General features: G+C 41.4%; 1 protein-coding gene across 2 annotated transcripts; it reads right to left on the bottom strand.

The window, feature by feature from the left end:
* Positions 1–1,174: 1,174 nt before the first annotated feature.
* Positions 1,175–12,958, bottom strand: LOC111858301 (protein Wnt-6-like). Of its 2 annotated transcripts, none has more exons than XM_023839953.2 (4): positions 12,400–12,958; positions 8,614–8,834; positions 6,740–7,077; positions 1,175–6,142 (listed from the first exon to the last, which is right to left on the bottom strand). In XM_023839953.2, exons 1-4 carry the CDS (start codon positions 12,468–12,470, stop codon positions 5,681–5,683), a joined length of 1,092 nt encoding a protein of 363 aa, XP_023695721.1. In that variant the 5' UTR covers positions 12,471–12,958; the 3' UTR covers positions 1,175–5,680. The 2 variants fall into 2 exon arrangements, with proteins under 2 accessions (XP_023695721.1, XP_023695722.1); XM_023839954.2 differs by having other exon boundaries at positions 6,776–7,077; positions 12,400–12,957.
* Between the last annotated feature and the right edge of the window lie 1,382 nt (positions 12,959–14,340).

The following is a 14,340-nucleotide window of genomic DNA, read 5'->3' on the forward strand; positions in this document are numbered from 1 at the left end:
ATAATGTTATTTGCATCTAGGTAATCTACCATTTTCACTTGAATTATAGCTTCCATTATTTTTCCAGTAATGCTAGTTAAACTGATTGGCCTATAGTTTGCTGGATTACTTCTATCCCCTTTTTTGAATATGGGTGTTATATTAGCATGCTTCCAATCTGATGGTACCACACCCGCAGATAACGATTTCTGGAATATTAAAGTCAAAGGTTGGCTAATAATATCCCTCATCTCTTTCAAGACTAAAGGTAAGATGCCATCAGGCCCCTGCGATTTATTTATTTTGAGTTTAGCTAGGCTTAGTATCACATCAACCTCAGTTATACATATATTGGTCATAGACGATGCTGTATTCGTATTAATTGGTGGTAAATTACTTGTGTTCTCTATTGTGAACACCCTTGAAAAATAATCATTAAACTCGTTTACCATATCAATTTCGTTATCAATTATAAGGCCCTTACTATCCTGCAAATTAGTGATTTCAGCTTTTAGTGCTCTCTTGGAGTTAAAATATTGGAAGAAACCTTTACTGTCATGCTTAGCCTCCAATGCAATTTTTCTTTCTACATCCCTCTTTGATAGCCTAATGTCATTTTTTAACTCTGCCTGTAGACTTAGATACTCCTGCTTGATTTTGAAATCATTAGTTATTTTCCAGTTGTGGAACAGAGCCCTTTTCCTCCTGACTTTACTCTTAATTTCCTTAGTAAACCACCTTGGTTGTCGTTTCCTAGATTTAGTTTTGCTGGAAACAGGTATGAAGTCCTCTTGCACTTGCAACAATGTGCTTTTGAAAAATTCCCATGCCTCTTCAACTGTTTTGCTATTTAACTCTGTCCAGTTTACAGTTTCTAATTTCCGTCTCATACCATTAAAGTTAGCCTTCCTAACATTGTATACTTTTAATTTAGACTTTGCTCTTCGGACACTAAAATTAACCTCGAATTTAACCATGTTATGATCACTACCGTACAATGGGTCTAAAACCTCTAATTTTCCAATCCTATCCTGGTTATTACAAAAAACGAGATCAAGAAGGGCTTCTCCCCTGGTAGGAGTATTAACAAACTGAGTAAAAAAACAATCCTGTACTAATTCCACCATCTCAAGTTCATTTACAGAAGAGCCAGAGACTGTGTCCCACTGTATCCCAGGTAAATTAAAATCACCCATAACCACCACATCATTTTTATTACTCATAATCCTGATATCATCATATAATATTCTGCTTTCCTCTACAGCTACATTAGGTGCCCTATAACAAACCCCGACAATTAGGCCATTTGAATCTTTAGCATCAAGTTTGATCCATACAGCTTCTGAATTTTTATTTATATCAGTGAGATCCCTTGCCTGCAAGTTTTCTTTTACGTATACTGCAACACCACCTCCCTTCTTGCCTATCCGGTCTCTACGGAACAACGTATAACCATCCATATTATATTCATCACCATCATTGTCACTCATCCATGTTTCAGTTATTCCTATAATGTCGTAATTGTCTGAAGAAATTAAAGCCTCTAAGTCATTAATTTTGTTTCTAATACTCCTAGCATTCAAATACAGACCACTAATGGTAGGCCTTTTACAGTGTCTACTTTTAATATTTATTTGGGCTTTCCGTCTCTCCCCACATAAATTCATAACTGACCTCCCTGCCCCCCCAGTCCCTAGTTTAAACATTCCTCAACTATTCTGCACATACGCCTCCCCAATACACTGGTTCCCCTATGGTTCAGATGCAACCCGTCCGGCTTGAACAGGTCCCACCTGTTCCAGAAGGTCTTCCAGTGCCCCATAAACCTGAACCCCTCTTTCCTACACCACCATTTTAGCCACGCATTTAATCCCCTTATCTCAGCTAATTTTGCCTGACTTGCACGTGGCACGGGAAGTATTCCAGAGAATACCACCGTGGATGTTCTGCTTCTAAGCTTATCCGCGACTTCTATAAATTTATCTTGCAGAACAGCCCTTCTGCCCTTTCCTATGTCATTGGTGCCAACATGCACCACGACCACTGGATCCACCCCGGCTGGGGCCAAAAGCCTGTCCACTCGATCTGGAAGGTCCCCTACCTGGGCACCAGGCAGGCAAGACACCGTACGGGACCCTCTATCACGGGTGCACACATAACTATCTACACCTCTTATAATTGAATCCCCTACTACCACAACCTCCCTCCTACTGGGGTTAGGTGGCTCCTTGGTGCCCAAGGGCCCACCTGCCTCCCCAGTCTCTTCCGGCTCTAAAGCTGGAAGCACCTGAAAGCGGTTAGAAACCGTTACTTCAGGTGATGCCGCCTCTGTGAACTGTGTACGCCCTTTTCTACGTCTACGACCTACGTTCACCCAGCTCTCTCGACCTACCTGTTCATCATTCTCCCCCCTCCCCGCTTGTGACGTACACATAGTCTCCCTAGAAGGCGTATTAACTCTCTCCTTTAACTCATTGCTATGCTGGATGAGAGCCAGTCGCTCCTCTAGGTCACGAACCTGGACCATGAGTGAGTCAACTAACCCACATCGCTCGCAGACGAAGTCCGACTGGACGCAAGCATCCAGAAGGGCAAACATCTTGCAAACACAACACTGAGTTGGCCCCATAATTACCTAACTCACTATGTCCCCGTCCTTTACTCCCAGCCCAGTATATTAATAGAGATTATTTAAACTTTTAGTTGATCTAATTAACGTATAGTTAAAACAAAGTGCCGAGTACACTAAAGCACTGAATTAACACTTGCGTTAAATCGGTACTTTATTATAAATTATCCGGCAGCGTCAGCGATAACAACCTTTAAATTTTACTTTTAAAATAACCAAATTTACAATTACTTACCCGAGATTAACTTCCTGCTGAACCACGTTTAGCTTAAACTAAAGCGAAGTTGCTCTAGGGAGGCCAAAAAACCACAAAAACCCTCTCAAAGCAGGCTACTGCCGGAGCGGGAAAAAAAGTGGAAAATGTCCTCCCGGCCCCGACCGGCGACCGAGCAAAGCTCCGGAGCAACTGACCTTTTACAGTTAATGTTACCGATGTTCGATAATATTACCCGCGGGTGTTTGATGCGAAGGACGCAAACAGAAACGCCGCTCGCGCCCGCAGCTGTCGGTAACACTCACAAGGACAGACAAGTACACACGTAAAAATAAGAGTATCTTATCAGGCCTGTGCACCAAGAGAAGTTCAATACACCTGTCACCACAGTGATGCTGATGCTGACAAACATCACTCACACACACACACACACACACACAAAAAGAACAAAAAGAATTAATAAAAAACTTTGACATCATTGATAATGTTACATTAACCCTGGGCTGTGTTACAACTATCCCTGACTATGGGGTGAATTGTAACAATTCACCCGCTGTTTGTCTGTTTGTGATTCAGAGATAAAACCTTTAACTGTTATTTAACTGAAGACACACACAGGTGGTTTGTGTCAAATTTTGAATGGGATTCCATTAAAAAACTCTGATATTCTGGCAAAAATGTAAAAAACATTACAACCATCTCTGGTCTCCCCTAATGCATTCAAGCGTTGTATTACAAAATGTGGGTGCTATTGCATAATGAAGTGAAAACTTGTTAACATTTAATTGAGTTATTATATAATGCGGTATTCTTACATAATGCATTGTTACAGTCCTCCACCTATTTGTAATGTTTGGTTACCCCAAACAATGCTGCAGAACAGTATGGTATTGTACATCATAAGTCATAACAGAACATACAATAGTTATATACTGTTATTAAAGGTAAAAACGATATACACAATATACCCATTTAGTTTATCAACACAATTCACATTTGGTTTTCCAGCAAACATCACAGAAAAATATAACTCAAAACGAAACACAGCTTTTGCGGTACATGAGCTCCTTGGTTTCCAGAAACTACGTGACAGTTTGCATCCATGGTGGTGTTCCTGGTTGAGTTATTTCAAGGGTAACTTGGCGGTCAACACTGCTCGGAACAGGTACTTTGAATGCATTGACTACAGGTAAGTCCTTATTCTCTGTCAAGGTCAAATGTGACATGAATAGAGTTTGGTTGTCATAGCGACAGCTTTACCCTCAAGCCTCCCAGTAAGGAACCACATTCTGTTACCCAGTGAAACGGCAATAGAAAAAAAATCCACATTATTTCTGTTATAGCTGTCCAGTAGTTGTTGTTCAGGAGTTTTGTGCAGAGGTGGTGAAGAAAACTTTGCACAGTTGTACAGTGAATCTATAGAATTATTTGGGAATTAAAATGTTACAGGATGCTAAAAAAAAAAAAGAAAGGTAACAGAATAGAGAGATTTGTTTGGGACCTTGGTGACATGAGTATGCATGTAAATAAAATGTGCCGATAAAAAGAATGAAAAAACATCTTTAAAAATGCTTATTCGCCTCTTGAATTTAAAAGGCTTTAAAAATAGCTGGACTCTTGTCATCAGAATAAGCTGGCATGTTATAAAATTTGGTCAAAAATCTGTGATAGTTACAACAGCCATTAGAGTTCACACTAGGGAAGCCAAAAAAACGCAGCGAAAAGCGCAAGGCGTCGTATTGCGTTTATTTTTTCCATGACTTTCTGTGTTATCTCGCGTTTGTGCGCGTTATTATGTATATATAATTTGATGTTGTGTTTTACTACGCGTTTTTTGATTCTACATATTTAAACATTATTGAAATATGCCAATAGATAGATGACACTAATGTAGATGACACTGGTGTCGTAGTGTGGGTTTATGAGGAGATTTTAGTGTGGAGATCACAGGTTGTTTTTGGCGTCAGATTCTGACTACATTCTGCTTTAAAATGAATTCAGAGCTGCTTTCAGCTTTAGTGCTCATAGTGGCAATTATACGCCGCAGAAGGTGTACCCTACCCGCAGGTCCTGGGGCCATCCCCTGCTGATTGAGAGAGAAGACAAAGGGCCGTTTTGGATCCTGTATGAGGATTTGAGGAACCAAGCATGTGTGGAGAAAAGAGGAAGTAAAAAACGTATACAGACGATTTGGAACGCGTTTGGTCTGCGCAGCGCAGAGACATGCATGCAGCAGTGCGCAGCGCACTAGTGGGAACGCCATACATTGCTTTCGGTGCTACTGTATGTACGATGTTCTACCGGATCGCAGAACGCGTGCGTTGATGAAAGCGCAACGCAACGCGTATAGTGGGAACGTGCCGTTAATCCAGGTGTCGGCTTCTGGTAACAGAAATGGCGTGTGCTCTGTGCAGGAATCTCAGCATTCTCATTTTCTTTGTACCATTTTTACGTTTGTTACATAATAACCGACAAGGATACTTTCTTTCACTTGCTAGTTTTGCCCACTATAGCTAAGTTTTCAGAAATGGTAAGGATATTTGCCACAGGAATGCATTGTACAGTTTTAATGGAACAAAAGGGTTTGTTTTGGATTTACCAAAGTTAACCTTCCCTCTGATCTAGAGAATTATTTTTCCGGATGTGGTGAACTATATATCATTGCAATAGAATTCTACGTACACTTGCATTCTGGAAATGAATAGACTAACAAGGTCTTGGACACAGACTTATCAGTCACTTCTGGAGGCCTTTAGAAACCAAGTTGCATTCCTTTCAGAAATAGTTTTAAGATAAGAACCTCCTGTTATGGGCTTCTAGATGTTAAGACCTTGGTGAAATCTTCACCCCAGACAGTTCTAGAGGCAGAGAGTGAGGTTCTTACTGGTGGAACACTTCTCACATTCCACTGTGCAGCACCAGTAAAACCTGCAAAGGCAGTTCAGTTCCACCAGCTGTGTTTCCTTCTTGTGGCCACGGCCACAGCAGAGCTGGCGGCAACCCCCCATGCCAGTCACCCGGCTATCACAGGCACGGCCCCCTGTGCCCAGTGAACCTGTCCGTCTGCAGGGAAGGCAGAAGTCCGGAGACTCATCCGAGTAGACGAGATCCAGGCCGTCTGGGGGTTTCACGCCCTGGCCGGCGGGCACCAGCATCCCACCATCGTTGCTGCCCATCACCCTGAAAGCACTGTTGTACCTTTGCAGCAGACGGTCACCCACCTCTCGGAAATGGGGCATCTTCCTCCAGCAGGTCTTCAGAGAACAGGAGCTAGACAGCCCGTGGCATTTACACTCCGTCCACATATGATTTCTCACTGCCTGGGGGTAAAGATCGAGGTGGGCTGGTAAGATAAAATCACCCCCCATTTAAGAGGAATTCACCTTTTCTTCTGCTCTGGGACATCATTTAGATTTACGCACGATAACCTGCAGCAGGGGTAGTATTTTCCGGATCTTTCCAGGTGCAGGCCTGCTATCTGGGGGACAAACTCCCTCAGCAGAACTTGCACCTGCTGCTTCACCTGCCTTTGACCCCTGGCTGGGGGCGGCTTCAGTGAAACGTCTTTTTGCTTGTTCATAATATTGATATAGAATTAGTAAAGATAAGATCTAAATAACACAAACTATGAGAGTAGCGACAGGTAAGTCTAGGTAACTGACAAAAGGTCAAGCAAGGTGTTCATACTTTTAATAACTGTTAATAGTAGAATTTTATATAAGACCTTCATAACATTCTCTGCATGCACAGAAAAACTGATTGCACTGATTTTCTACTGACGGTGTCAATGTCAATCCTGCTTAAATAACTAAGAAAGTTGAATTAATCTACAATTTTGCTGAGTAAGACCTTCATGACACCTTAACAACATTAACCGTTTTAATGTAATGTTTATGAAGGTCTTATGAAGCTCTTACGTGCTGCCCGTGGCAGACTAAGCTCCATGACTGTACCAGCCTTCCCGCCTCGTAGTTGTGAAGGTCAATCAGTGTCCTAACATCGCTCTTGGTCTTCCTTCTCTTGGTGTCCATGAACCTCCTGGATGCCTCGAAGCCAAACTCCACGTCATCTCCGCAGCCACCCCACTCCCAGATGATGCCCTGCTTGCCAAAAGTGGCGGGCAGTTGAGGCGGACGCCTGCCGTGAGGGTCCTCGCAGCCGCACTGCAGAAGCTCGCCTGAGCTGCACGCTTGGGTCACGGTGTGCACTGAGCCGGCTGCGACAACGGCGAACACGAATGCCGTCTCTCGGATATCTGCCAGACAACCAGCATGCGCAGGTTTCAGTGGAGGACAAAAAAAAAACTACAAATAGTTTAAAATCCCCTTATAAATTAGTGCCTGGTAATTAATGAGCCATTAACTGTCACAATTTCACAGAGCACAAACCTCAGAGGGGAGAGGTGAATATGGACCAAGTATCTGGTTCCTGGAAGTTGCTTCTGGCAAATACCACAAGCAAGTCAAATTAACTTATCAAGGAAAAGATAAAAATAAAAAAAAAACGTACATTTTCTTTGTTGCGTCAAACTCTTACAAGGACAAATATGACGTCACCAGTAGATGTCAATGCAAGAATTTGACCTAGATGTTCTATTAGCTCCGCGAATAAGACAGAAACTACTTTGTCCGTGTTTGTTGCAGAATTTTCTTGGTTTAAAAAAAAAGCAATTAAACCCCGAATCAGAACAGTGGGGAATTTACGGTTTTGTATCAGACTCATTAAGCAATGACCTCCAGGACTTTTAGTGATTTATACTTCAGCATAAAGATATTGTAGCGCCGCGGGGGGTGGAGGCGCACCTGGTTATAGAACGAGCGTACCGGCATGCTTTGCGACACCTGAAAACATTGTAAATAATGATTAATAATCTTATGAATATAACTATAAATGTGAGCAGTTGTTGTTGAATGTCCGTGTCGTCGAATTGTGCTGTAGGTACAGGATGTCCAGTTTCCCTTCCGTGGTGCGTTTCGTGTGTACACCTGACGTGGATTGATGTCTGCTGTTGACTTCCCCTCTGTGCAGCTGTTTGTTATTGTTCTGTAAATTCGGGTAATGAAATAGCTTTTTGTTAGGTGTTTGATTATTTAAATTTTTAGAGTTTGTGCTTATTATGTAATTATGTTAAGAATTGTAAAGCAATAGTTTGTGTTCTGATGATTAATGTGGTTAGTGTGGAAAAATAACGCGTTTTGGCTAATTATTATGGCGTCCTTCGTCAACTTGTTTAGAATATAAAGATAAGCACTGGGATGTTATGTAACTATTCTGATGGAGGTATATCGCAACAATCGCAACTCATGACAAGACTCCTGTGAGTGCTTCAGCAAAAATGACAGGAACGGGACAAAAATTAAAAACTGGATGAATGATTAGAGAGTTGCTGCCCTCTATTGGTTAGTATTAGTAACATCACATCTGACATTAAATTGTGAGACAATCCCGATAATGCCACTCTTCCCTCATAAGGCATTTTATAAAATATGTTTGCTTATTCAGATACAAAAGCAGAGCAGAGTGGGAACGGACAGAGTGGGGACTCTTTTTACATGTGGCGTAAAATTGGTGTCGGGGAGCAAACGGCTCTATTTCCCGGTTACGTAGAGTTTTATACGCTTGGGTGGATGCATAATTATGGCATTTCAACTATATGATTCTGCCCAAGATGCAGCCAATGGCAGCCATACCGGAAAGCGTGCACAGACGAACTGATGTCAGAATGGAAACGGCCAATTGTGAATCCGATTAACGCAAATACAGAATAGGGGATGCTGGAAGATGCGTTCACCTTGTTGTAATATCCTGCGGAAAGACTTGCCCTGTTGCGTGCAGTTCCACTGGTGGTGTCTGAACTGGTGCTGACACTCGCGCACGCCCAGACTGGTGCCCCTGGCCACAGCGTAGAGCACCTCTGGCTGGCTCTGGCACAGCGCCGCCTGGTTTCCTGCTGTACGCCTGCTTTTCTGGCAGATGCCGTTGGAGTCCATGGCTGGCAGGTTCCCCGACACCCTGCAGGGGGCAGTGTGACACGTAAGCGCTACAACCAACGCATAATCTCAGTTCATGTATTATTTTAAGCAACATTATTTATTGGCCAATCGTTAAACCGTTAATTAATTGTTCATCAGTGGAACCAAACAACAGTATATAAAAACTTTTTGACATACTCTCTTGCCATGAGGCATCTTCGATATACTTTTATGATTTTTCAAATAGAAATATGCAATTATCACTGAAATCGCCTATTTATATATTCAGTAACGCTTTCATTTGAGGTATGCAGCTTATTAATAAACTAATTAATAAACTGCAGCTAATCATTTAATAATATATCAATAGGTATAAAAATGTATTCACAAATTTAGAAATGCATTATAATGATATTTTGCTCTTTGTATTACAAAGAACCACTTGCAAATATATATACTCAGATATTACTTATAAATGAGCATTTACAAGCTCTTTAGTAAATACTATCTGAGACAGGAATAAGATATTTCCTTATACATTTCTAAATTATGTCACGGTGCAACGCGGAAGCAGGCGAAGGAAGCCGTAAATAATCACAAAAGGGATTTATTTTCCGGTGTAACACACATCAAGACATGTAACGTCAATGACCGGACTGGGGAAACGAACGGAAACGCGGACTAAATACACTGGACTAATGACACCAATCAGAAACAGCCGTAAAACGCTGGGAATCCACATGAGGTTAACTAGGGGGGCGTGGCACAGAAGGATCGGCACGATCGGGGCGTGACAATTCCACTACAAGTGAATATTTGTATTTACTAATATATTATCAAATGATTGGTAAGAGTTTGTTAAGGAACAGACCTTAAACTAAAGTGTTACCTTATATTCAAATAGGGCATGATCGCAAAGAGTCTATAGGCCTATGTCAAGTTTAATAAAAAATAAATGAATCTCTATATCTTTTTAAATCATGATGAGAAGTATTTATAATCCTTTATCATTTGTTTTCATGTGATAGCTCTTTCAATTTTAAACCATAGAAGTGATTGATTCTGATTTACACTAGCAAGAAAAGGTAGTGGGTTTTTAAAAAACACATGAATCCATAAGGATTCATAAGGAGGGAGCAGAGACGAGAAACCATTAATCCTGCCCTCTCGGAAGTGATACTGATTCCTATGAGATTGGATATAATGCTGTTGTTTATCTGCGAGCTGCAAGCAAAGAAAACGCAAATCTCTTTGCAAGAGCCACGATGGGATAATATGCGTCAGTGGTAGATATCAGACATACCAAAGAGGGCGGTGGTGATTTGGACGGAGTGTGTGGTATGAAAACCATGTGACATCATAAACATCACCTGTGAGCTTCAACCGCGGTACGAAGACCCTCTCAGCCCACCCGCTCGGATTCAGCCGCTGGATGCACAATCACCAAGAGTTTATGTGTTGCCATGGGAACCTGCCATAGGTTCCCGCTCTCGGCAGGGGGCAGAACCCTGTTAAATCCTCTGATATATCATTCAGCACTTGCTTACGCAGATGCCTCTGTGTGTTGGTGTGGTTATGAGATGCTTGATGGTCTCAAAGCCTTTCTTCCAGCGAATATCATTTACTCCCCTAAAAGATGCAGATGATATTTATTGCTGTTGTTGACCTGTAAATATGCTCGTCTCTGTTTATTGCCTGTTATTGTATGGGGGAGGTCACTCATGCTATATAAAACACTTACATGTATTGTGTTATAAACACAGCTGCTCATTCATTGGTAATAATTCAGTATGACTGTGAGTTATGGTTGTCGTAAGGGGCTCTGAATTTTTTTCCTTCACAAACCCCTTAACCACCCAGCTAGCACCTATACGTTTATAAAGACTTAAACTGCAAATCTTCTCTGTTGACAGCTAATCAGCACTCGGTTTTCTTATGTGCGTCATTTGTTTAACTGTATGTTTAAAAGCTTGTAAATACTGCTGTTTGGTTCCAGTGATTAACAATTAATCAATGGTTTCATGACTGGCCAAGAAAAAAATTTCGTCGCTTAGAATCGTACATAAACTGAGATCATGTGTTGGTTGCAGTGTTTACGATTACTGAGGTCAAGGGCAACAGGTTGTGATTTCAATGTTTTGACAGAAACCATGGAAGTTATTTTCCCTGTGAACTAAAACATAGTTGTGAGACAATATAACGGTATCGTTAGCTGTTAGCCAACAACACGAAAGCTAAAGCTTAGCAGACTGCTACAAGGCAAGGACAAAATTCACTCTTAACCCTAATGGGTATATTAGAGTCACCTTAGCCCTTAGAGTCACCTTAACCCCAGAGTCACCTTAGTCCTTAGAGTCACCTTAGCCCAGAGTCACCTTAACCCCAGAGTCACCTTAGCCCTTAGAGTCACCTTAGCCCAGAGTCACCTTAGCCCCAGAGTCACCTTAGCCCTTAGAGTCACCTTAGCCCCAGAGTCACCTTAGCCCTTAGAGTCACCTTAGCCCCAGAGTCACCTTAACCCCAGAGTCACCTTAGCCCCAGAGTCATCTTAACCTCAGAGTCACCTTAGCCCTTAGAGTCACCTTAACCGCAGTGTCACCTTAGCCCTTAGACTCCCCTTAACCCCAGAGTCACCTTAGCCCTTAGAGTCACCTTAGCCCCAGAGTCACCTTAGCCCTTAGAGTCACCCTAACCCCAGAGTCACCTTAGCCCTTAGAGTCACCTTAGCCCCAGAGTCACCTTAGCCCTTAGAGTCTCCGCTCTCGCTACGTCGTGTCTTTTAACACGGAACTTACGAACGAAGTACCGTTAAGAAGGAATTGGGAAATTCACCCTTGGAAGAGTAACCTGAAGGTTCCTTGTTCAAGTCCCTCCCCAGAATGCTCCTTTCTGCAGTGTATTTTAGCTATAAAGGCTGAATATGATACATAAAACACAGAGGAACAATGAGGACATTTCAGGTAAGGAGGGTCTGGCATGAGACCTTCAAGAGTTCTCTTGTGTTGTGCTGATCTCAATGTCAGTTCATGCACAAGTAACAGTATAGATTTCTGAAAAATTCAGACTTGTTGTATCCCTTGTTGCCATGGATCAAAAATTAAGAATAGGCTACATTTAAATCGCAAAATTTTGTCTACCCAACCACATCATGCTATAGGGAGGTTTTTTTTTTACATAAAATTCAATTCTCTTCTCCTGGGTTATAGCGTGTTTTACAATCTAATGTATGCAGAGTTAATTCCTCATAAATTGAATCGAAACTTTTTTTATTCAGATGTTTAGGAAAAATCTGCGACCCTGATCAGGATAATTAGTTGGTGGATGAAGAGATCCTTTGAAAAAGTTCATAAATATTGGTAAACGGAAGGAATTAATTTATCCGCGCTTTGGCAGTATAGGATAATCAATTTTCAACAAATACAGCTACGTATAGGGATCACATAACTGCAGCATTAGTTTTAGACATTTTCGTTTTTCTTATCCCACTCTACCCTTGATGCACACTGATGTAATTTCATAATCTGGTATAGATATTCATACACATAATCAATAACAACCGAAAGTATTAATTAACATATTTGCATAGCAATATATTAATTACTTACCACCATAACGCGACAATGTCCATCGGACAGAGAATAAAAACCAGTGCGACTTCAGTCCTATTCAATATCATGTTGATGCCAAGCCTAAACGATTCTTTGATAAAGATTGTGCGTCCCAAATGAAAACAAAAGAAAAAAACAGGAAAAAGTTTTCTCGAGGGACCTGCGTACAATCACACGATGCTCAAAACCGCACCGAAGTTTGGTAAACCAGTGGTCGCTGGAGGCTAAGTAACGTTTTCACAATGAGCGCAACAGATTTATCCCACGGATTTATCCTCCGTATTAAAAGAAAAAAAAAAAACACTTTACTTTCTGGCGCAGAAATTTTAGTCTGGCAATGAACACCCTGCAGTCCGAGGGGGAGGATGGAGTGACTCCAGACTTCGGTCAGGCGATGTATAAAAATGGACAAACACAGTGAACAGGTCCGGCTACAGAATTTATTTTAAACGTTCATCTTGTAGGCTTCATCGGTACATGTTCCAAATGCCGGTGTTCTGTCGATATATGCTGCCTTGTCGAAAAATGCTACCGTAGTGCTAATCGATAGCCCTAACCCTAACTCTTACCCTAACCCTACCCAGACAGCAATTCCCTCTGTGCCGGATCCGTTTTCGAATCCCTAGATTCGCGTAGCAGTCACACTCACTATGCACCTCTGCGCCAGCTTTGCAGCATATTTGTCCGCAAGCTCTGACTGACAGTCCATCAGAAAGGTCCGTATCTGATCCGGAGCAGCAGCGCAGACCGGACCCGCGCTTTTTTAAATCTCGCAGATGCGCGTGTACGTGCCTCAGTAAGAGGTAACTGAAGAGTCACACAACAACCAGTGAAGACCTGCTTGTGGTTCTTGGTAAGTGCATTATAAAACTATATTAAGATTGACATCAGATTGACATATAGCTGATAGTTCCATCCATGCGATTAAAAAACATAACTAATGCGAAAGTAGGCTTAAAGTAAGAATTGGCGATTGTGGTGAAAGCCTGTTATCAAAATTGGTGAATATCTCCGTTCGCGTGGATGTTATGTGCAATGAGATGCGGGCAATATTTTTGTACGTCTGCCTAAAATTCTAATTTTGGGTTCAGTGTCACCAACTTGGCAGTAAATATTATCTAAGCTCATTTCCAGCCTGTTTGTGTCTTCCAGTTCATTTATCTGGTTAGCATGCAAACGTTACTTAAAGTTGCTCAAACTTAGTAGGCCCAGTTGATGGGACCCTGTTTACACGGTTTTTGGATAAATCAGCAAACATCGTTTAGTTAAATGTTTGCATAACGTTTATTGCTAGTGTTAGCATAAAATCTTTTTCAGATTTAATTTTGATAGTGTTTGAACAAATGTTTATTTAGATTTGAAGTGTATTTTATCTATTAGGTGAAACATTAAGTGTATTTTTCCCCCTTTTTTCAGTTTCTTACTTGTTCATTTCAAATTCAGATTCTCATTTTTGCAGCAGTCTTAGAGTTTTTTTTGAGTAGCTAAATATCTCCTATTTCTTTAAACTGTACTCCATAGGTTTTGTTCCATTCCATCTGCTGATGCTAGTCAAGTTGAGGTCAAGCCACCCATCATCTCTTGCAGGTAACCAGCTATATCACATACATACAGTCACATTTTGAGACACAGAATGCACCTGTACCCTGATTTTGAAACTTGTTGCTTGATCTTTATTTCCACCTGATGCCCTGTCGAATAACACATTAAGATTTAGGAATGACACTCTATAGGCATCACCAATATCATCCAGCACAAATGTTGAATTCCTTTCCTCCTGAATAAAGTCTGAAAACTGTATTCCCAGTTTACTTTCAGACGTGCTACTTCCTACTCTTCAGTGACAGACCAAGTAAGATACCACCACACCCACACAAACACAGATCAATGTATATTCAGAGATTAGTAAAATAAATGTACTTTTTTTATGTTCAGACC

The sequence above is a fragment of the Paramormyrops kingsleyae genome, chromosome 16, assembly GCF_048594095.1.
Source record: "Paramormyrops kingsleyae isolate MSU_618 chromosome 16, PKINGS_0.4, whole genome shotgun sequence".
In the NCBI taxonomy this organism is placed as follows: domain Eukaryota; kingdom Metazoa; phylum Chordata; class Actinopteri; order Osteoglossiformes; family Mormyridae; genus Paramormyrops; species Paramormyrops kingsleyae.